The 25008-nt window shown below is 45.6% G+C and overlaps 1 protein-coding gene across 1 annotated transcript in view; it reads right to left on the reverse strand.

The window, feature by feature from the left end:
- The window catches only part of plxdc2b (plexin domain containing 2b), a gene marked incomplete at its 5' end in the record, with an annotated part of 167527 nt that extends 143982 nt beyond the window's left edge, over nucleotides 1-23545 (reverse strand). The window contains one exon of the mRNA XM_083658283.1: nucleotides 23446-23545. Within this exon, the coding sequence (XP_083514409.1) occupies nucleotides 23446-23545 (100 nt within the window). The remainder of the gene's footprint in view (nucleotides 1-23445) is intronic.
- Nucleotides 23546-25008: the final 1463 nt, after the last annotated feature.

The following is a 25008-nucleotide window of genomic DNA, read 5'->3' on the forward strand; positions in this document are numbered from 1 at the left end:
AGAAGGGAAGATCTTGTGTAATTTATACTTTGAGTAATGAAGACGGTGAGCAACTTTAATGTATTTGCTCATTGATGAGAGATTTTTGGCCAGTGTTCTGCATGCCACTTACTATATTTGCCCATTGGTTGGAGTATTTGTCTAAGGTCTATTGGTCAGCGTTTATTTGGCCACAGGCCGACACCAGAGTGTTAATGTGTTTGTTCGCCTCCTGGCCAGACAGAGAGATGAATTCAGCCAAAGGACTATGGTGTCATGGAGCCGGATTATGGTCTTTTATTACCTCAAGATTGGGGTCAGGGGTCAAAATGGAGGATATGCTCTCCTTCTCTCTCTTTCCACTCTGTCTCTATGAAGCCTGCCCACACACTAAAAGCAGGTGCCAAGGGAGTGGAGCACAGCAGTGTCTGGCTGAATGGAAATTGCTTGCAGAGTGTTGAAGAGAGCGGATATTAACCCAAAACAGTGGTTCTTCTCACACTTCGTCCTATTCATAGCTTTCAAGGGGCGTTACGTAAGTACAAGGAACGCCCATTCTGGCGGTCAAAACTCAAAACAACAATGGCGCTGAACACTGACCAGACGCAGCTCCAGCAAAAAGCGGTCTTTTTTCCACCAGTTTCCAGTCAGGAATATTTAGACCATCTATCAAGCGTTGAAAAAGAACGATATCTAAACAAACTGCACGTTTTGGGCACTTCAAACAAACCGAACTATCGTTAACGTTACTGTCCAACACATGGCAGTTCGGAGAAATTGTTTCACAACAAACTGCGTGCGGAGTGCGGACTCGTTTTTATAATGTTGTGGAGAGAGAGCACAGCCCTCGTCGCGTGTGAAGAGAGAGGGAGAACGGGTGAGACAGAAGCAAACTATTTTTTGCAGATCTCAAAAGCAGGTAAACCACTGTGGGATTAGTGAGACTATTGCTAAAAGAGAAGATACTGTAGTGATGCCTGTGCTGTCGTCCGCTCAAACAGTACTTAGCAGTACTGTTTGACCGCCAGGTGGGCGTTCCCGGCAGCACGTAACGCCCCTTGAAAGCTATGAATACGAGGAATCCGCATGACGACAACAAACCCGACTTCTGGGGATCTGTGCTATGTGAACGCGCAAATCCATGCGCCAAACAAATGTTAATATCTTAAAAACTATACATGACATCGCTTATATTTTGACATTCTGAGTGAGAGCAGAAGTAGCTCAAGAGTTTGATGTATAATATATGCATGTCATGTTAAAGTTGTGTGAACTGTGGTAATTTTTAAAATGTACACCGCACAGCTCCATAGGGTCCCATTGCCGTTTTCCCCTGGAAACACGGTTTGTTTACCAAAATGCTGCTCGGCAGATCCCTCGTATAGGGACCCAAATCCCTGCTAGGTTTCATTCTAATTAGGGACTACTTTACACCTGGGATGCAATGTGAATGCAATTAAATAAGTATAGAAAACCATCAGAAATCTGGGCCACGATAAAAACAAAAAAAAGCCCTAAGATAACTCACCCTGCACCTGCAACCTGCAACCCCATCACACTCTCTCTCTCACACACACGGACACACACACACACACACACACACACACACACACACACACACACACACACACACACACACACACACCTGTTTGTGGACAACTCATGGCTGATGTTCCACCACCAAGGCTCCACTGTCAGTAGCTGATGAAGGTTAATTTGCTCCACATGTGTATGGCTGAGGGTGAGATGTGCTATCAAACACATCAGTCCAGTGAGTCATAAGCGTGCTATTTTTTATTTGGTTTGGCTGTGATACCAGTGTCACGGTGACTCAGTGTGATATTGATGAGATCTTGATTTATATCCCATTTATTCGGGTGCGAGTGCTGCTACTGTATCAGCGAGGCATCGATTTCTGGCCTCTTGCTGGCAGAGCAGGCAGAGGGTGGACAGGCTGAAGTCAGATGATGGGTGACAGGGTTCATCTTCTACCAATCATCCAGTATGAAAAAGTGAGGCCAGAAGAAGGTGGAAATGAGAAGAGCACGGAGGAAGAGTGAGAGGGCGAGAGGATCAAGAGAATGTGTGAGAAAGAGATTACCAAAGGCACAGAGAAAGAACATGCGAGGCTGATCTTCTGTGCCTTATGGCACGCGTCAGAGCACCAGCACCTTTTCCTCTGAAGTAAGAGGAAGCGCCCCACAAGTAGGGATGCAGTGATTAACCGATTTCACACCAGTCTGTCAAGCTCCTGAGGTTCGCTGACCCTCATAGGGCTCATCTCTGATGGAGATGAGTCTGCGACGTACAGGCTGGACATCGACCATCGCCTTGGTGCAGTCAAAACAACATGAAGCTCAATCCTCAAAAGACAGTGGAGATGGTTGTGGACTACAGGAGGAGAGCAGCCCCACCCTCCACTAACGCTGTTAACACTGTGGAGTCCTCAGATGTGTCTGTCCACACACCAATTTGTCTTGGTCACTCTCTTTTACCTTCGTGGTCAGGAAAAGCCTACCATGGCTGGAGTTACCAACGGGCTGGTTGAGACATATACATAGATGGTCATTTTGCATCCTTTGATCTACTGAAGAGGAAGTTTGAGTTGCCTGGCACGCACTGGTTCAGATACCTGCAAAATCTGAGATTATGTTAGATCCAAGATTCATACCTTTGAAGCGCTCCTAAATGAACATGCCTTCAATGTTTCACTGAGCCCTCCTCCAAGCATCTCATTTCTAGATTTGTATGTCTGTTTAATAGCTGCACCATGGCCTCTACTAAGAGGATTAGAGAGGCGTGGCAGGGGGAACTTGACGTTGATTTGTCTGACATTATATGGGGGAGGAGTCTGTCTGTGACAGTCTGTCTGCTCAGTTAATAGTAGACACCATGATAGTGAAGACTCATGGTCTTCACGATTCTAAGCACACGTTGCACAAGTTCTTCCCCTCTGTCTCACCACTGTGTGACAGGTGTCAGATGTCAGAGGGCAATCTGTCTCATGCTTTCTGGTTCTGCCCTTCACTGACAGGATTCTGGGCCAAAATATTTGACTGGTACTCTAAGGCCTACAAAATAACCCTTCAGCCGGAGGCAGAACTCACCATCTCAGAGACCTCTCTGGACTTCCATACAGCTCTACAGCAGTCTCTGACACTGGGGACAACTGTTGCCAAAAAACTCATTCTGAAGGAATGGAAATCCCCCTCTTCACCCACTTTCCAATTGTGGTTGACGGACATGATCTCTGTTATAAGGATGGAGAGACTCAGGTCCTTTTGGAACTATTTGGGACCCGTTTCTAGCCTACCTCGATGAGGTTAGGGGCGGCGAGTGACTTGCCCGGCTGATTCCTCATTGACCCCTTGCATCTCTTACAAGCACATAAGCACCCTATGCAGCTGGTACTGTAGTACTAGCACCACATTACAACATTGTAATATTGAGTGTCGATGTTACATGTATGATTTTCTTTCTTTTCCTTTCCTGTGTCTGAGCCTGTTCGTCTATCTTGTTCATGTTTTGTTCCAAGAAAAATTTTAAATAAAATATTGGAAAAAAACAAAGAAACACTGTGGAGTCCTTTCGCTTCCTGGGGTCCATCATCAGCCAGGACCTAAATGGGAGCTGAACATCAGAGCTCTCACCAAGAAGGTGTTGTGGAAAAATAAATGAAATGCAATTATTTTACTCTGACAAAGGCACAACAGCAGATGTGCTTCCTGTGGCAGTTGAAGAAATTCAAACTGCCAAAGGCAACGATGGTGCACTTCTACACCTCCATCGTTGAGTCCATCCTCACCTCCTCCATCACCGTCTGGTACACTGCTGCTACTCTCAAGGACATCTGCAGACTGCAGGGTATCATCCGCTGTGCTGAAAAGGTGATGCAGCCTGCCATCCCTCCAGGACCTGGACACTGCCAGCAGTCTCGGAAAATCATGGCCAACCCCTCCCACCCAACCCCAGTAAACTCTTTGAAATGCTCCCCCTCGGCAAGAGACTGAGGTCTATCAAGACCAAAACCTCTCGTCACAAGAACACCTTCTTCCCAACTGCCATCAGCCTCATCAACAAGGCTCGAAAGCCTAATAAGGACTCCACCCGTTCCCCCCAATATTCCCGAGCACAGCCGGCTCAACAAAAGGCCAGAATCCCCCCACTGACATGAACCTAGGGACATCATACTGTATGTCACTTTAAAGATATATTGGACTGCACCTTTGATTATTTTGTCTTTGTCTTTCTGTATTGTTTTTGTCTTCTGACTATTGATGTGAGCGTTACGCTGCATATTTACACTAAGTCAAATTCCTTGTATGTAATTTGATTACCTACTGTTGCAATAAAAGTGAATCTGAATCTGAATCTAAAAAGCTTCATTATTTCAGCAACACAACTTCACAACACTTCCTAATTGTCACAGACCACAAAATGTAATCATCCCCTAGGCCTAGGGTATCTGGGAAATGTAAGCAAATCCAAAACCAAATGTAACCAAATCTACTAACGTCTAAACACATACTGTAAGAACATAGGCGAGATCACCATGAATTTTCAGTAGTGGTGTGAAAAAAATGTATGCATAATAATCGTGAAATTATTATTTTTCCTCAAACGAACCATCAAAATCTATAATCGTTGCATCTCTACCCCCAAGGCGCACAAAAGGAGACCGCTCCCAAAAAGCACTGCGTTGGTTTTGTTTTTTGTCGGAGCGGAGCGCTTTCAGAGTCGCGAAATGTTAAACTTTTCAGAAAAGCGCCAGGTGACTTGATCTGCTTTTTCCTAACCCATATGGAGAAAGTCAAAGTGCTGGTGGTGGAGGAATAGGAAGTCCAATCATTGAATTTACGTTACGTTACTGTAACAGCAATCTTAAAGGCAGTATGGATAACAAACATGTGTTGGAAATATCTGGTAAGCCTTTGCTTGTTCCACAACATTGTATTGTCTGCTAAAGAAGTGCTAACAAGCTGATTACTGAGCTAGCAGCAGGTGATGTTAGTGCTAACCAGCTGATTACTGAGCTAGCAGCTGCTCAGATGACATTGCTAGAAGTGCTAACCAGCTAATTACTGAGCTAGCAGCTGCTAAGAGCTAACCAGCTAATTACTGAGCTAGCAGTTGCTCAGAGCTAACCAGCTGACTACAGAGCTAGCAGCTAAGAGCTAACCAGCTAATTACAGAGCTAGCAGCTGCTAAGAGCTAACCAGCTAATTACTGAGCTAGCAGTTGCTCAGAGCTAACCAGCTGATTACAGAGCTAGCAGCTGCTCAGATGACGTTGCTGTGATCTGCACTTCATTTCTCCTCACAAAGAGTGCTGCAGGCAGTCCTTTTTCCACATAAGAAAACACTATATGGACACAGGCCCTAATGGAGTATTTTTCTCCATGCAGCTCACATCCACCAGCGGTTACAGCGAGAAGACTTTCTGGGTGTGAGATGTCAGATGTGAGCCTCTGTTCTCCGCAGTGGATTAGTGTGACCTCCAGCTCATTAAAAACACATCCTCTGTCAGCCGCTCCAGGTCTGGCCGCTGTGGAGCGGCACAAGGAGCCAATCATACGGCTCCCTGGGTAATCACATGTGACACAGGCACGTTAACAAGAAGCCAGGGGAAACAGAACCAGGAGTTCCTAATTGTACGCCGACAGAAAGACAGCCTCTACTGGTCTCTGCTGGAGTTACGACACACATCTCGACGGTCTGATCAAAGCCGCTTTCTCTCTGCGTCTGAGAACTCGCCGAGCCAGCATCTGATCTAAGCTTTCAAGATTCTGCACAACAGGAAATGTTGGATTATACACCCAGATGGAATCGGTTCTTCTCTTCTCATTTCCCTCATTTCCTTCATGCGTCTTTCTCACACCATCCGTCTTCTGACCTTCATCTTTATCCCTGTAGCCGTGAAGATCTCAAAATAACTAATCCATTCCATCTGTTTACCTGTGATGCAGAGTCAATATCTGACAGCTGCTGCCTGTGATGGGTCGCTGTGGAGTGGCTGCCAATAAACTCAGGCGGGACACACACACTCACACAGAATGCGCGCGCGCGTGTGTGCACACACACACACACACACACACTGTATAAACAAAGGAATACACAAGCACACATTCACAAGCTTGCATGTACACTTACAGCATGCGCAGGGCTGCAACTAACGATTATTTTCATTATCGATTAATCTGTCGATTATTTTCTCAACTAAACGATTAGTCATTTTAGTCTATAAAATGTGACAAAAGGGTGAAAAATGCAGACCACTTTTCCCCCAAAGCTCAAGATGACATCCTCAAATGTCTCCTTTTGTCCTGACCAACAGTTCTCCAACCCAACCCAACCCACAGTCCACAACCTAAATATATTCAGTTTACTGTCATAAGACAAGACTAAAGAAACCAGAAAATATTCACATTTACATGTATGAAGCTGGAATGAGATAATTTTACTATTTTTCCCCATAAAGATGTGTCTAAACGATTAAAAATAGTTTCCGATTAACTTTCTGTCAATCGACTAATCAATTAATTGACAATCGTTGCGGCTCTAGTGCACAGTAAGCCCGCCTTTCAATAAACACTATAAATGCATCAGTTCAGTACTAGTTGAATCATAATGACTTGCAGAGATAATGTGCAAAGCACTCAAACACAGGGTCAGTGTTCTGCTCAGATGCTTCTCTCATGTGAGCTGCTGATCCTCTGAGCCACTGAGAGGAAACACTCCCACAAACTCTTCTCTGGACAACATCTGCAATGGAAAAGCAGCCTCGGCAGCAGGGAATTGGTTCCTGGTAAAAACGCAAACTTCTTTCAGGACATTTGTCGATGTGTTATTGACATTTTTGTCCCATTTACTTCATCATTGTTTTACATGCTGCTTCACACAGCTACGTTTTCATTGCGTTCTTGTCTTAATTTGAGGAAAGGTCCCTTTAATTGTGGTTTCTGTTCAGGCCAGCATGCTGGCTCAGTGAGCAGTGTTCATTTGATCCATATAGATATCAAATACAAGATAACACAAATCCAATGTTCATTACATTTTCCCTGCTGGACCCCCCCACACACACACACCCAAATGTCCACTAAATTGCTGCTAGTTAACGAGGCTGAAAGGCACCAGATGCTACTGTACTTCTCTAAATGTAGGGGTTATGGAGCAGTAGATAGTTGTTTTAAGCAGGACATCTGTCAGCAGGATATTTCATTTCAAATGAAATCGACTCCTATTGGCACCAGAATGCAATGCTACTTTGAATGGTGTCATGAACGCCGACCCACTTGGGTTTGCAGCAGCAGAGACATTATAGAGATTATTGGCCTCAATAACAGGTAGGATGCTTCAAAAGAAAATAAATATGTTTTCCAGACATTTGGTGCAGACTTGTGGCTGGAAACAGGACATCAAGTGGCTAATTTATATTCATATCTCGCCCTCTCATTTTCTACTTGTGGCTGCATGTCGATAGATGGAATTTTGAGAACATATATCAGCTCTCTGTAGACAGGGCACTTTCAATATCACTTGGAGGCAGGTCCTCTAGATTTAAGGCCAGAAACAAAACAGAGGAGAAATTTATAGCATGACAGACCTCAAATTATATCCCCACAACTCATTATTTACGACTTCAATAAACGTAGATGGAGTTGGGCTGGCAATGTACGAGTCGTAGTTGTGATCATGCACATTGCATTGGTACCTTGACCTGTGATAGCAGAGGCCTTTGGGGGAATGGCGAGCCAGCCAGACATTTAGGCCATGTCCACACGGAGACGAGTTTAGGTGTAAGTTTTTTCTTGTATAGACGTTTCGTCCAGACGGAACCAGCGTTCTGGGAGTATACGTTCTGGGAGTATACGTTCTGGGAGTATACGCAAATTTTTGAAACCGGGTCCCAGAGTGAATAAATCTGAAGATGCCCTTGCATTTCCGTGTTTACAACCCATACGCATCTTTCCTGAACCGATGACGCCATAGCCCCACCTCTCTCCACCAGCAACAACAACAATCATGGCACTAGCGTTTGTGCTACAGCAGCTACTGAGCCTGTTAGGGCTCTTGCAGCACAATATAATGCTCCTCTATTACCACCGTCAGCAACAAGTGGACACGGAGAACAGCGTGTACAACATCCTCAGGGCTCCACAGCTGACTCTTCTCATCCACCCCTCCCCTCCCTTCATCGGATATTTCCCAGAAGGCTTAGCGGCTGCTAAGTTTTTACAATAACACAAACAAAATCAGGCTAAACGTGTTAGATAGAAATAATATTTATTTTTAATCCAATATGCAATTCTGGAATATTTTAATATTGGACAAAATGAAATGAAATGAAATGTAAACCCTGAGTGTAACGGACATACTCGGGATGCTCTATATATATCCCTCGCAAATACAACGTGAATAGTCAAGTGAGAGGTTTGACGACCACACGGGTTGCACTGCACTGTGACGTGATGTCCACTCGTGTCCACTCCAACAAGATTTTTGCTCACTTGACGCCACTTTTTCAATAAAAACTGATTTATGCCATGAGTTTATATAATGTATATTTATGTTGCATCATTTAGCCTGTGCTGTGATGTGCAGGAGCGGCCAATACGCTGGGATGTGTTTGCAACATATGTCTAAAGTCATGGAAGTGGATGATATCAGGAACGTTATTGTAGGCTACAGGGAGACCATCAGCCCTGCTGAAAAGCTCTGCATTTGCCTGTATAGGTTTAATCATTTTATTCATCGACATGGCAAACCTCCCCGCAAAGCCAAGGGTTTAAGCCATAGGTTTAAGCTGCTCGCTACAGTGAGATACACATTATAGACTGTGCGCCCCTAGTGGTTGAATGCCATTATTGATGAGATTGTGTTAATCTCTGTTTTTGGTGTACTTTGTGGCAGCGTTACAGCGCCACTTACCAGCCTGGCATATATACTACAGCGGTTTCAGTGGTATTCAGTGGTTTCATGTGGATACACACATTTCTTGAAACGATTCCATGTTTATGGAAAACTTTTCTTAAACGAAAAAAAAAAAGATCGCTTCCGTCTCCGTGTGGACATGGACTTAATCCATATCTGCAACTCCAGACGAACATCAGATTTTGGGTCCAGTGGGAGACGCATGCAATGATAACCAGTCGACTGACTCTGTCCGGATGTTGGACAATAAAAGGAAAATCAGATTATGTGTTCTCACTATATGACATTTTTTTGCTTATTTTCTAATCATTACAGGTGGACTGCCCATCAATTACACATCTTTGACTGTTGAAGGCACTGTCACTCATACTGAGTGCATTATGTCACACTGCTAACCTCTCAAACCCTCCCACCACACCCCTTTTATTTGAGGGCACATCTATTCCATTGTGTGCAATGGTATAAATTATGTATGCATAATTAAACTGCCAACACTAATTTACTCAGTATTCAAATTAGCATATTCTGGGCTGCAGGAGACAATTTGCCTTTTAACAGGAGTCAATTACCACTTTTTGACAAGGTTATGCTTCCTCTCACCACCTGAGGACACTGTCACATAAACAACTTTCAATAGAGAGCCGCAGGGATGACGTATTTTTGTAGGCAGAATGCGGAAGTCCCGAACTTCCTGGTTCTTCACTGTTTCTGTCTATGGGATTTTTGAATGGGTTTTTGCCGCGATGCTTCAAATACGGTCTCTGGACAACGCAAGATTAATCAAACGCGAACCAGAGTTCCGTCGGATAATCTTCACACATGAGGACCACTTTCATGAGTTTTGTAGCGTAAATGCAAGCCCTAGAAGTAAAATGCTCGAGCTAAGCTAATCCAGAACTACACACTGTCGCATAGGCTTCCACGTCACGTCAGCACTCAACCTGGACTGTTGTTGATGTGTGCACTGATTACCCCGGGCTGAACGGGGCTGAACCAGGTGAGGGAAAGAGAATTTCTGTGTTCGTCCTTTGAGGTGGTGACGTTATTGACGTATATATCCCCATCGACTCAAAAGTGTAGTCTCATTTAGCCGTTTGCTAGCTAGCCGTCCTTTTAACGGCACGTAAAAGCTTCAAAACTCGTAAAAGTGGTCCTCATGTGTGAAGAGATTATTAGAAGCATCGCGCCAAAAACCCATTCAAAACTCCCATAGGCGAAAACTGTGAAGAACCAGGGCTGTTAGCATCGATGATTTCCGGACTCGTTACTGCGGCTCTCTATAGTCACAAAGACTACGACTCCCCCTTATGTCAAAGTGCTATTTATCAAATTCCAATGGACAAAATATTATTTGTTAGCTGTCTAATAAAATGATTTTCTGTTTTTAACAAGACACATTCATGCCCAGTTATACATGAAAATAACAATAAATACCTGAACCCAATAGAGATGTTGGGAGCAAGACTCCAGATGAGCCAATTTATTGTCCAGCCTCTTACAGAGCCCAACAAACACAGACTTTGATTTATTGTTAGCCATTAAATTGATGTGCTGTGGCCCCTGGATCATAACATGTGCAAACCTCACCACATAGACCAGGTCCCCCCCTATCAAGATGGCCGCTGTTTGTTCATCCCAGACTGTACAACAAAACACAATTAACTCCCAGACTCACTGCAGGGCATATGGCTGGATTAAGACAAGCCTAGCTGAGTCTGCAGTTACCTGGGCAGAGCACAAGAGCATACACCTGCCAAGTCTCTCTCTCTCGCTCGCTCTCTCTCTCTATGTCTCTCTCTCTCCCTCATACAAAGGCTGCTGTTACACCTTGCAATTCCTCACCACAAAGACTCAAAGCCCACCTTTGTTTCTGGTTCTGGGTTGATCTCCCAGCTAGCAGGCATTGGCGAGCCGATGGAAACCCGAACACTTGGCACCGACCACGCCTCATTTACCAGAATGAATCACCTGTTGATTCTTAAACCGGCTTTGCCACTCTTGTTTAACGAACTCTGTATCATCAAGCATGTTTGATCAGGTTAGCAGAAGAAGCATGGCTGGTAAACAGGGTGACAGAGGAGACGGACAGAGGAGGTAAAGATGAAAACCGGTGCTGCCCATGAAACTCCCAGTATGACGACTGAGCTGCCAAGTGGGCTCGGTCTCCTGTGTACTGCCTCAGTATGAGCTCAGCACAGACTGAGAGGGTGGACAGCTGGGAGACATTGGACTAGGCTTGTCCAAGGCCGTGTTATCTAAACCAAAAAGCAATGCGTCCAACAGAAATCTGCGCTGGTGACGTGCCTGGTAAGAGTTCCTGATCCTCCCATTCCAGTCAGTCCTAAATCCTGCAGGGTCGACTGACTAACTGGCAAAGAAACGTTAGCAGGGGATCCTGCCTTAACTAGCTAGCAAGCATTACAGATCCTGCCTTAACTAGCTAGCAAGCATTACAGATCCTGCCTTAACTAGCTAGCAAGCATTACAGATCCTGCCTTAACTAGCTAGCAAGCATTACAGATCCTGCCTTAACTAGCTAGCAAGCATTACAGATCCTGCCTTAACTAGCTAGCAAGCATTACAGATGTATTACAAGAGCACAGTTGAATCTTCATGAGTCATTCAAGGAGTGTATTTGCCAAAACAAGTCACAGAGCGATGTTAACCGTTCCCTTTCCCACACATACAATGACAGATGCCACTGGCAATGTTTCATTCCCCCAGGGCTGCTGTGCCCATAAATCTGAGTTCATGAAAGTTTCTGCAGCATTTAGTGTTTCATAATATCAACTGAATGCAACACACATCACACACACACACACACACACACACACACACACACACACACACACACACACACACACACACACACACACACATCACAACACACATCACAACACACACACACACACACACACACACATCACAACACACATGACACACACACATCACAACACACACACATCAAACACACATCAGATGTGTCCACTAAGTACAGAAAAGAATGTGCTAATGTGGGTAGTGTAGAGGTAGCAGCACTCGCCTACCCCCGGGGAGACCCGGGTTCAATTCCTGGCAGCAGCCCGGCTTGGTCAGACATTCCTACAGACACAATTGTCCGTGTCTGCAGGTGGGGAAGCCTAAGGTGGGGTATGAGTCCTCGTCGCTGCACTAGTGCTTCCTCTGGTCGGTCGGGGCCGCGGGGGCCTGTTTGGGGGGGAGGGGAGCTGGGGGAATAGTGTGATCCTCCCACGAGCTACCTCCTGCCGGTGAAACTCCTCGCTGTCAGGTGAAAAGAAGCAGCTGGCGACTGCACACGTATCGGAGGAAGCATGTGCTAGTCTATGGCTCTGACCAGATTGGCAGAGGGGGTGGAGCAATGCCTGGGAATTGACTAAGTACAATTGGGGAGAAAATGGGAGAAAAATCCGAAAGAAAACTTGATAAAAAAATAAAATAAAATAATGTAATAAATAATGAATAAAGCCATGACAGTAGCAAACACCAGCTTATGAAACTTAGGGATTTGTTCCGTCCGTATGCATTGCAGATATCAGGTGGCAAATAGAAAACAAGCTTTGATCTTGACATCAAAGTCACAACCTATTCTCTGCTTCCTCACGCAAATACTCTCAACACACTTGCAGTTGTAGAGCTTTTCATTTCGACCCAAAAGACTGTGGCCAGTCAAAGTGGTGCAGGGTGAATTGTACTGCGAGAGAGGCATTGCCGCGGGCCATGCTTGTTCACTGTCAGGATGGGTTTGGTAAGGAACGAGAGACTGTTGGACAGGGAGGGACGTGGAGACACTTTCCGGGCAAAGTAACAAAGGCAGTGTTGTTGGACGTCGAGCAAGGAAAAGACATCAGTCTTAGGCCTCGCTTGGCACCATTAAAAACATCATTCTAGCAGACTCAAGCGTACAGCATTAGCTGGGTAATCACTGCAAAGCCAAAGCTATAAGTTACGCCTGGCAGCTTTAAATCAACAACCCTTATAATAAAACTGTAGTTGATGGCTATCGGAGTGAGGTTGCTATCAGATTGTGATAAACAGATCAATTTGAGGTTGAGTTGCGGGTGAGGTTACATTTGATCGCGTTCACTGAAATGGAAAAAAAGAAGAAGTGTGTTTTGCATTGTGCTGACTCAATCTACATCAAAAAAGACACCAGAGAAATCAATTGCACACTGCAACATTTTCTGTGGCCCTCTCTACCTAACTTTGCATTTTCTGTGGCCCTCTCCACTTAACTTTGCATTTTCTGTGCTTTCATCCTGCACTGCTGTAAGGTTAACACTGACTTTGAAATTTACAATAAATATAAAGAGTAAGGAGGAGGAAAACAGGAGAGAATACAATGACATGTGAGGGACCGTCGAGAGCAGGTCCAAGCAGAGAAAGAGAGAAAACTTTCACACAGTTTTTCATATAGGCAAAGGCATGTGGCAGCATGCCGTGAAGCCGTGACTGACACCAGCGGTTGAGGGACAAAGCTCAGACGCCATTCCTGCTGGGCTGGGATATGAAGCCTGGTGAAAGGTGGGGGCGACACGGTCCTCCGCCGGCCCCCTTATCTTCGTCTTCATGATAGCTGATGTGAAGGATTTAACCATCAGGAGCCGAGTGCACCAGCTGGGCGAAAAAAAGTTGGTCTTAACTGTTACGCCGGTCTTAGCTACATCCGACTTTGTGATTTCAATTTACACCGAGTGCACCAAGCCTGACTTACCACGGTTGTAGCTGCGCCCGGTCTTTAGGCTGTGGACGTGCCATGTGAATACGTGCTTGTTGCCAAGCAACACACTTCTCTCAGACGAGCTCGAGACAGCTGACAGACAGCTCCAACTCAGCTCAAACTTATAGAGTTGTATTCAAAGCATAGAAACGTTCTCACAGCTAAATTTAACAGCGCCAACACAAACAAACAGAAACAAGATGCATGGAATTTGATCACAAGTGCAATAATGAATGCGATGGCGGACTGCGGGGAGTTGACGAAGTCAGGAAGAGATGGAAAGATCTTCCGACGCATCAGCTTTTAAAAACCCGCCGACAAGCAGAGGTCCTGCGCCCAAAACGTCCATTTACAGCACATATCGATCAATATTTTTGGAGAAGATTCCCCCGCATCACAAGACTGAACAGCATTGACAGCACAGAGCTGTCAGTCCCGACAGCACAGATCAAGATGAGACAGCTGTCAGTGAGTTCGCCTTGGGTTTAACTTTTACGCCTGCTCCATACCAGACGTAAAAGTTACACCCAGGCGCAGCGCATACAGGGCTTAAGACTACATGGTGCACTAGTTATAAAATGAAGTTAGTCGTAACTTTGAGTTCTACGTCGGACGTAACGTTACACCTAGGCGTACGCCCAGCTGGTGCACTTGGCTCCAGACCCTTAATGATTCACTTAAATACACACACATACACTGTACTTTCATGAGCTCATGTCCCCTTAACATTCACACACTTTTCAACTCTGTACAGCATTTGATCTCACATGTCCAACCACAGGAATCCTAATCTATCACAAACTGTCCTGTTGTCCTGCCATGTCACAAGCTGTCTCATCACACGTCATCTCTGTACCACAGCTTACTGTACTGTACCATACCTCTATCTGTACCAGTGCTAATTTATGGATTATGATGTCAGCTCTCTGTGCGTCATTATCTAGTATGATGTCAGCTCTCTGTGCGTCATTATCTAGTATGATGTCAGCTCTCTGTGCGTCATTATCTAGTATGATGTCAGCTCTCTGTGCGTCATTATCTAGTATGATGTCAGCTCTCTGTGCGTCATTATCTAGTATGATGTCAGCTCTCTGTGCGTCATTATCTATTATGATGTCAGCTCTCTGTGCGTCATTATCTAGTATGATGTCAGCTCTCTGTAAGTCATTATCTAGTATGATGTCAGCTCTCTGTGCGTCATTATCTAGTATGATGTCAGCTCTCTGTAAGTCATTATCTAGTATGATGTCAGCTCTCTGTAAGTCATTATCTAGTATGATGTCAGCTCTCTGTAAGTCATTATCTAGTAGGGGTGGGGGGAAAAATCGATTCACCTAAGTATCGCGATTTTTAATGTCACGATTTTTTGGATCGATCTTTTATTCCAGAATCGATAATCGCAAATTTAAAAAAAAAAAAAAAAAAAAAAAAATTTTTGGGTGCTTGCAGTCAGGCCACTCACTGAACAGCAGGCCAGGCGCCGCCTACTGGTTTACTAGTGGTTTTATTACTTTATTAGCTAGTCTGAAGTAATAATTACACTTCAGGGTTAAAGTGGGTGCATCTCATTGTAAAATTGGACTTCAAACGGCCCAAATCTGGCTTCAAACGGCCCAAATTTCACGCGCGTTGGCCCATATCGGCCTGGCCTGCTTGGTATCTAATGCCCGGCCTGAATTATGATCCCAGTCCGCCCCTGTTTTTAACTATATCGCCCAGCCCTACTCATGATATATAATATACAGTCTCTAGTGTATGATTCAACTTTTCCCATGTTCTAATCTAGTGTAAAAAAGCAAACAAACTGAAAAAATAAAAGAAAAAATAAACAAAAATCGCAATAAATCGTAATATCGAATCGCAATAATCGTAGAATCGCAATACTTAAGAATCGCAATATAAATCGAATCGGCACCCAAGAATCGTGATAGTATCGAATCGGGAGATAAGTGAATCGCCACAGCCCTATTATCTAGTATGATGTCAGCTGAGCTCTCTGTAAGTCATTATCTAGTATGATGTCAGCTCTCTGTAAGTCATTGCACCACATAAAAGACTGAATCAATCTCTTTCTCTTTGAAGAACTGTATCCATGCACAGTTCATGCTTGTTACACCTCTTTCTCCCATGAGACCTTAAATCATATTCAATATATTCAAGTAAGCCGAACCTCTTAATGAAGAACTTTTACTTTTGTTATTTTACATCAATAGATAGATAGCGATGTACGAAAATGCTCTGTTCTCCTCGGGAGATTCGGGTTATTTAAAGACCCCCTGAAGTCATGTGTCAAGATGTATGTAAAATACTCTACTTTACAAGTTATGTCTGATGGTTTTTCTGACAAAAAAGGTCAAAATATATTGTTAACATCCTTAAAATGACATCCCCTTCTTCTGCCTCATTAAAAATCCAAATCAACCAATGAGGGTTATTTAGAACCTAACTAGCCAATCACAGCATACAACAAAGGCTTTCAACACATTCTCACTCGTGAGTCGTGACAAAGTGACGAGAAGGGTTCCTGCCCGATCTGCAGTATATGACGAGTTGGGAGTGAGAATGTGTTGGAGCTTTAACTGCTGAATACTCGACAGGGATTGGCTCCAGGATTCGTGATGTCACGAATCATGCTTGTTGAAAACAACCGTTTCAGTGAGCTCAGATAAGTTTCCACTTTCAGCAGATGAGTGTGAAAACAGCTTTATAGTATCAAACTCTGCAAAGGCACCATTCTGCATAGTAGGGGTGGGAATCACCAGATGCCCACGATACGATACTAAAACGATACTTGAGTCACGATACGATAGTATTGCGATATTGCGATATCGCCGATATTGCGATATATTGAATATTGCGACACATTGAATATTGCGATATTGCGATATATTGCGATTTCTTACTTTTTCAACTGCAAATGATGTCCCCAAAGGAAAACTTTGTCAACATCTGGTTTATATAAGAACAATTTTTCAGTCTGTACATCTGACTTCAACCATTTTATTGCAGCAACATTGTGAAGTAGACAGACCAACAACTTTCATAAAGTCATGTCATAGTTGCATGCACCTGACAAACTGAACTGTTTGTTACAGTCTACTTACAGTCCACCTTAACTGGATGTGTGTGTGGACTACTGTACTTAGGTAGTTTTTGAACAATGCAACTTCACTTCACTTACACAAAACATCTTGTGCAGCCCATTCAAGTAACTGGGGAATTTGTAAATTACTGTTATGACAAAACTGTTACTGTTAAAACAAAATGAAAATATGCTACCGTTTGTTTACTGCTGGCCTTGGAACTAAAGTTTATAGTAGCCCGGTAGCCCTGCATGGCCTGCAAAAAAAAAAAAAAAAAAAAAAAATTTGCTATATCGATACTTGGCGTCCATCTCGTATACTTGGCGTATCTCTCTATACAATACAGATAAGAATGGAATTCTGGACAAATTTTCAGATTTGGGTCTGAGGCACATAATGTCATTAAATGGGGGTTTATAAACATACATTACAGTACTATCCTCCTATCTGTGTTACACATCATTACCTCTGTCAGTTGCTTTAACTAAGCTGCTTTTAGCCAACAGGGACTCCTGATACAGACCACACAGCTGAGAGATGCACTACAGTATATGGCCCAGGCAGTACCAACCAACCAGAGAGCCATTTTATGCTATTCTCCCTATAAAAGTCAGCAATGTGAACTTTAGGTTATTACCATGAAATAGCAGCCACTCAGTGATGTGTATCGTGTTTAAAAGTGAGAGGATTAACCCGTCGAGGCGTGCTACTCATAAGATCCTGCCTGGGCCTCAGTCTCTATCGTATAGACTAGAGGCAGAATGAAAACTGTCCAGCACTCCAGGCACAATTGACCTATCGCTAAGCCCCACCCCCCGTGCTCACTCGGACAAACACAGGGCAGGCTGACTAGAGTAAATGGCAGCCGTCACTGTCAAAGTTATATCCCAAGACGCTATTCACAACTTTTTGAGGCCTGATATCATCTAGAAGCCATCAGAAAGTACTTCACTATGCCATGGAGGGCGATGTAGCCAATTTGCATTTGCTAGAGCAAGTAAAACATGAGCTCGCAGATTCATCAGGTTCCAAGGCTACTAGTCTACAACTCTCCCCAGATCAGCAGAGGGGGTGGAGCAACGACCGGGACAGGAAATTGGCCAAGTACAATTAGGGATAACATGGGGAAAGTCCGGATAAAAAAAGGAAAATAATAATTATGTTAACTTGGGCCAAACTACAGTACGCTACTTTTAAAGCCCCATTCAGCAACTTTTCCAAGTTTTGCTATTGGGGAAACTGCGCCTTCTGGGTGCAATAGCATCGATATCGATATCGCCGTTCAAAGTCAACAAAACACAGCGCCAGAAAGCTCTAGCCTCTATGTACATGTTGTGACATCGGGTACTCACCACGTGATGAAATAATCCATAGTTACGTGAAATGTAATTTTCGTAACAAATCCGCACCGAGTTACTTCCTTGTTTTCCTGAACACAGCGCTTCCGCTCTACACCGTGCATGCACGGTATGCCGCTCATGCTGTCTCCAGGGCGCAGGCGCAAAAATGCTTAGTGCCAGGAGAGGCCTTTGGAGGGCGGTGTGGGACCAATAGAGGCGACATTCTCCCTCTTAGAATACACTGGACCATCTTCAATTACTAAAAAGCTGTTATATTAAGGTGAAAAAGTTACTGATTGGGACTTTAAAAATTCACCCTTACAGTAACACTGTTAAACGCTTATTGGTGATGTACTTTGCATGTTGTGGGCTCAATGAGTTCTTTGGTAGTTGTTTTTCTTACCCCCGTTTTCTGGAGATACGTGTTTTTCTTACCCCTGTTCTCTAGAGATACGTGTTTTTCTTACCCCTGTTCTCTGGAGATACGTCGCTGAAAGGCATTCTGCAAAATGTACAAAATCACTAACTGAAGCAGCGTAGACGAGGCAGACGCCAAAAAAGTAATTACAACTCCTGGAAGGCTCTGAACATCACAGACTGGTGATTTCTCATATCTATCTGCTCATTAATTTTTTTCTCTTACAGTATTAATCCCTGTGCTTCTTATCTGTACTTCAGATTGTATTTGCAAACCACCACTATGAGAGCATATTGTAATTCTCTCTTGCACAGTGAGACTGGTCAGCAGGGAAGGGTTAGTGCCTTTGTTTCCTCGTTATGATCTCACACTACTGTCCGTTCTCCAAAAGTGGCTGGCACTCAATGAGTTAAAAAGCAGAGCTAAATCCTGATGAGGAGCAGCTTGACAGCACTGAGTTTCATTAACTAGTGGCCTCTTCACTCTTTGTCTCTGGGCGTATCATTGAAGTGGGTGCAGCGCTGCAGACCTGTAGCAGTCTGACTAAAGCTTCCTTCCCGGAGCAAAGGGGCGGGGGGGGACACTCTGTGACAAGGGCCAGGCATGTCAAATACATCCTGTCCCTGCCTCTGTGCTGTACGCCCTGGGCCTCTGTCACCACCACAGACAAAACCCATCCAGACCACTGCTATCTGCCCCCTCCCTCTGCCACCCCCACCCCGCCACAGCTCATACCACCCCACCGTCTGCCACCCCGCCGCAGCTCATACCACCCCACCGTCTGCCACCCCGCCGCGGCTCATACCACCCCACCGTCTGCCACCCCGCCACGGCTCATACCACCCCACCGTCTGCCACCCCGCCGCGGCTCATACCACCCCACCGTCTGCCACCCCGCCGCGGCTCATACCACCCCACCGTCTGCCACCCCGCCGCGGCTCATACCACCCCACCGTCTGCCACCCCGCCACGGCTCATACCACCCCACCGTCTGCCACCCCGCCGCGGCTCATACCACCCCACCGTCTGCCACCCCGCCGCGGCTCATACCACCCCACCGTCTGCCACCACGCCGCGGCTCATACCACCCCACCGTCTGCCACCCCGCTGCGGCTCATACCACCCCTCCCCCATCATCCATTCATGGCAGATCCTTTCAGCAGGTCATTCAGAGGGCCAATAAAGAGGCCTGCTCTGTCTGTCTGTTCTGAAATGTGCAATGTCAGAAAGAGAGCGAGGAGGGGGGTGGGGTGAGGGGGCAAGATTCCAAGAAGGCTTATAAAGTCCTCACACACACACACACACACACACACACACACACAGCGTCACACACACACACACACACACACACACACACACACACACACACACACACCCTAATAATAACTACTAGGCTAAGCTGGACCTCCCGTTTTGGGACAGGACAGAGCTCCTCTGCAGACAGTTTGTGTGGGGGATTGTCCCTGCTGTGACTAAGCGTGACAAAGAGAAAGCAGCAGTGTGACAGAGGGTTTGTCATCAAGGTCAGACTGTGCAGCCATGTGGACACTGTTTCTGTGCACTCATACTCCATTGCCTCCGCATGTGTATCTGAAGCATGTGGGTCTGTGTAAATGTGTGTGTGTGTGTGTGTGTGTGTGTGTGTGTGTGTGTGTGTGTGTGTGTGTGTGTGTGTGTGTGTGTGTGTGTGTGTGTGTGTGTGTGTGTGTGTGTGTGTGTGATTGCAGAGGCAGCTCCTTGGCATTATGATGGATGAGGAGTGGGTCGGTATATAGCTGCCTACCATCCTGGTTAACCCCTTACCCGCCTGGTTAACCCCTTACCCGCCTGCTTAACCTCTTACCCGCCTGGTTAACCCCTTACCCGCCTGGTTAACCCCTTACCCGCCTGGTTAACCCCTTACCCGCCTGCTTAACCTCTTACCCGCCTGGTTAACCCCTTGCCCGCCTGGTTAACCCCTTACCTGCCTGGTTAACCCCTTACCTGCCTGGTTAACCCCTTACCCGCCTGGTTAACCCCTTACCCGCCTGGTTAACCCCTTACCCGCCTGCTTAACCTCTTACCCGCCTGGTTAACCCCTTGCCCGCCTGGTTAACCCCTTACCTGCCTGGTTAACCCCTTACCTGCCTGGTTAACCCCTTACCCGCCTGGTTAACCCCTTACCCGCCTGGTTAACCCCTTACCCGCCTGGTTAACCCCTTACCCGCCTGGTTAACCCCTTACCCGCCTGGTTAACCCCTTCCCCGCCTCCAAACCAGCAAGAACTGGGCTCTGCATGGCACAAACCCCGAGATGGAATTCCACAGGCACAGCCACAATCGGAGCACATTAGCAGCCTCCGGCATAGGCTTTTAAATCAGACCGTATCATTACACAGTGCAGGCTTTGTCTCTCACGCTCGCTCTCTCGTTCAATCACTATGTCCCTCTCTCACACACACTCCAGACTTTGATAGAACATATTTTCCACTCAGAAAAAAACCTGCAAACTAAGCCCCCCCCCATGCCTCTCCGAGTGTCCCCTCCTTCTGTGCACTGGTATGACCAGGTGGAGCTCAGAGCCACAGTTTCAAAAACACAACACTCGCTGCTGCTCACAGGATGCTGTGTAATGTGGTCCAGATGTAGTCCACCTCTCATCTAGCTGATAACTAAGAGTGTGTCTGTCCTCTTCCTGTGTTCCTCGCTGTGTGCCTGCTTGCGTCAGTGCACGTGCCTTTAGAACCCACAGCAGCCCTCTCCTCCTCACGTCCTCGGCTCTATAGTGGAACTGCTCCAATGCATTCCAAGAGTGTGAAAGCGTTTCTAGTGAATGGTGCAGCGCTTCTTCCCAGTGGACTTGGAGGGGGGGGGCTCACCTCCTGCCTATTAATAATAGCCTATCTAAGTTAAGGACGGGGCTGCTCCTTACAGCAGCAGCAGCACAGTCCAGGTCAGTCTACAAGGGAAGCACCTCTAAAAATACTGTCCTACATACTGTGGGACTCAAGCAGAGGGGGGGTGCGATGTGGGGGTGGGGGTGCGATGACGAGGTTGACAGAATATTTGTTGCAGCTGGAGTCTAACTGCACAGTGCTTTCCTTAATCTGTGAACTGTCTAAAGAGTCTCGTATTGGCACAGCTTCCCCCAAAGACATGCACAACGCCAGGCTGCATGAAGTGAAAACAAGCTGTTGATCTTTCTAAGGTCAAATGATCCAGAGCACAGCACAGGTCTGAGTGGCCACATTCGTTCAAGACAAAACTGACAAGAGGTGTGTGTGTGTGTGTGTGTGTGTGTGTGTGTGTGTGTGTGTGTGTGTGCGTGCAAGTGTCTCTGTGAATGATCACACAATATTGCGAGCATCTCTCCCAAACTGAACCGTACATTCCACTAAATCTGTGGTCTGCACACACACACACACACACACACACACACACACACACACGGTTTTAATTTACGGCCGGTCACTGTCAGCAGCCGTGCATTTCTCCAACCACTATCCGATATGTGATGAAAATTCACTGCCAGCAATAAATTTGCCCCAGGAAACAAGAGCGCGCCTGTGTGAACAGAACCAATGTTGGCATGAACTTCCCCAGCCGTCTGTCTGAGGCCGAGCGCTGCTATGCTCACTATGGAATGGACTAGATTTCAGATTAGAGGGACTATACAGTAGGGTTACTGTTCACACTCTGCAGTGTTGATTGTCTCTTATAATCCAGGGCCCTCCTTCAATGATGGGAAAGGGATCATCTAGACTTTGGTGACTTCCTTGGATTTCTTCACGAAGAGCACCTGCCTTCTCCTCCCTGACATGGTGCTTACTGATTTCAAGTGTGTTCAAAGTTGAAAGAGGGATGATACTCCCAGGCTGCAGGATGTTCTATCTATATGGGTCATGATGACTGAGAGGAGACACAAGAGCAAAGCACTCGTCTGCCTCTTATCTTATCCATCACATCACTCAGATACATGCAGAAGAAGGTTGTGCTTAATGACTGTGCAAGAGAGAGAGAGAGAGAGAGAGAGAGAGTTTCAGAAACGCATCAGACACTCCACATCATTCTGATTCAGGAGTGCATAATATTGTTGTGGGTGTTATGTCCGACTGAAAAATATAATCATGTTCAGAAGATAATGCATGCGAAAAAGATGAAAAAGAAAACCTCAGCCCCCGTAATTGCTGTGAAAATATGATCATCAAAACATGAGGCTATGTCTTTGATGTAAAAAGAAAAAAGGGGAAGTTACTAGGTCATGACAACCTAGCCTACATAAATAATGAGCCAAAAGAGGGGGCACTATGAACAACAGAACAGACCCTTTTCACAGCAACAGTGTTGATGTAGTAAAGCAGGAAGTAAAGCAGGTGTCACCAATACCCGGTGGTTCTGTTCCATTTAGGTGTTCCGGTGCTAGAGCCCTCGTTAATGTTATTAGTTACACCTGCTTTACCACCTCAAAACGGTTGCTGTGAAAAGGGCCTATAACAAGTAGGATATCTCTCCTCCTTCCCCTCTTTCACACACACACACGCACGCGCGGGTGCGCTCACACACACACACACACACAGGCGCACACAGTCACACACCCTTTGCCTTCTTTATAACGCATCTGAAATGCATGAATAAAAGACATCCATATGATCGGATGCACCTGGTTGGTCCGCTGCCTTGATGAAACAAATTGTGCAAATTGCAATCTAATGGATTAACACGGCAAAAATCAAGTCAGTGCTAAAGTCTGATGGGAAAGCCAAGCCAGTAGCAGTAGCCTACCTATATAGCCTAAATGGAAAATAAATCACCCCGCTGCGCTCTACCTGCGCCTGTTCTCATTCAGTTTATTGTGCGGGACCAATGTGCGGGACATGCAGAAGTCATATTATGTTTATTTGCACACGCAATTGTCCCTCCTGCATTGAGCTCTTACACTCGTCTTATAAAGATATAAGGATGAGACAATTGTTTCTTACCGTTGGATGAGAGCTCGTCTGGTGCTTGAAACGCATTCCCCAGACACTGCAAAACTAAAACAACTCCAACGATAAGGTCGACCGTCTTCACACCCGCCATATCCAAGTTCCAAAGATTTTGTTGACGTCCCGCTCGATTAAAAGAGGTGTCTCCCCTCCTTGCACCGAAAGCGCTTTCTCATTCACTCCGTAACTCTTGTGCTGCCTGCCTGGCTTCTTCTTTTAAACAGTCCGGAGAAAAGCCAAACCTGTCTGCGCTGCACTGGGCTGTTTTGTGTTGTGCATGTGTGCTGGGCTACTGTGTGTGTGTGTGTGCGTCCCAAGTATGCCAGACTGCGCGCATGTGGTAATAGTAGGACTAGGCTAACAGGTCGCCGTCCTCCTCCCACCTCTCCCCCCAAAAATCAACACAGAGTTCAAAACACAGAGGTCATCCCAGTCCGGCGCACTGGTCTCATCCCACTGAGGTGCTGCCAGTCAGTCAGTCAGTCCCGTGTGTGAGCTGCGCTCTCGGAGAAGACAGCGCGGCGCTCCCACCGTCAACCAATGGTCTTCTCCTCTCTGAGGCAAACAAAGCATTTCTCCAGCTGGCGGCGAGGCATTTAGATTTGCCTTGGGGACATTATCTGCACTACATCTAGCCTATTGAGTGATCGTGAAAAATGCATAAGCCACTGAGCTACTTTAGACCTATTTGTTATAGGTGTCTATGCTTTAGACCAGTTGTTCTCAACGTGGGGTCCGGGGACCCCCAGGGGTCCTTGATTGGGTTCCAGGAGGTCCTGAGCAAATTGATAAATTGTTACCCTTGACCATTATTCTGATCATAGTTTATGAGTTCTGGACAAAATTATCTTACAATAAAAGATAATGTGAGTTAAAAAATCAAAGGGGGCCCCTATAGCTCTAATGTGGACTGAATTAGGGGTCCTTGACATTAAGGTTGAGAATGACTGCTTTGTTTTCCATAATCAGACAAAAGGTGGAACCATCCTAAACTACTTTACACATGTTATTTAATAAAAAATAAACTGTGGGTAGGCTCAATTTAACACTTCAATTTTGTCCCATGTCAATTTTGTGACATCACCTCACACCTTTGCAGGCAGGTAAAGGGCACTTGATTTAACAGTAAGGGCGCCCTCTTCAGGTGGAAATACATGAATCACTAGGTTTAGAAAGCCCATAAAGGCTAATTGGAATGTCCTTGGCCCAATTATGCAGAAAAAAAATCACATGAAACCTGAAACTACACAACATGGCCCGTTAGGATATGGTCAAACTCAAAGGGGATTTTTGTAATTGTTTGAGGATGTGATGGTTTATAGAATTGGATTCCTCCTGCTGGTTGTGTGTTTTCACCTTCCTGAGAAGCAGCAGCCATTAGGGGAACGTACAGTATGTCTGGCTGGCAGCAGGATTGGAAATCTTGGGGCTGCAGACTTTGCCAGCACTGCAGCTCATATGAGGGAACATTTCAGTCTTCCCAGGACTCAATCGTTTTCTTCCTCATTGGTTGGCTCTCATTCTGCGCAGCCAGGAAGGACAACTTGGACCACATCA

The sequence above is a fragment of the Poromitra crassiceps genome, assembly GCF_964638095.1.
Source record: "Poromitra crassiceps genome assembly, chromosome: 2".
Classification (NCBI taxonomy): Eukaryota; Metazoa; Chordata; class Actinopteri; order Beryciformes; family Melamphaidae; genus Poromitra; species Poromitra crassiceps.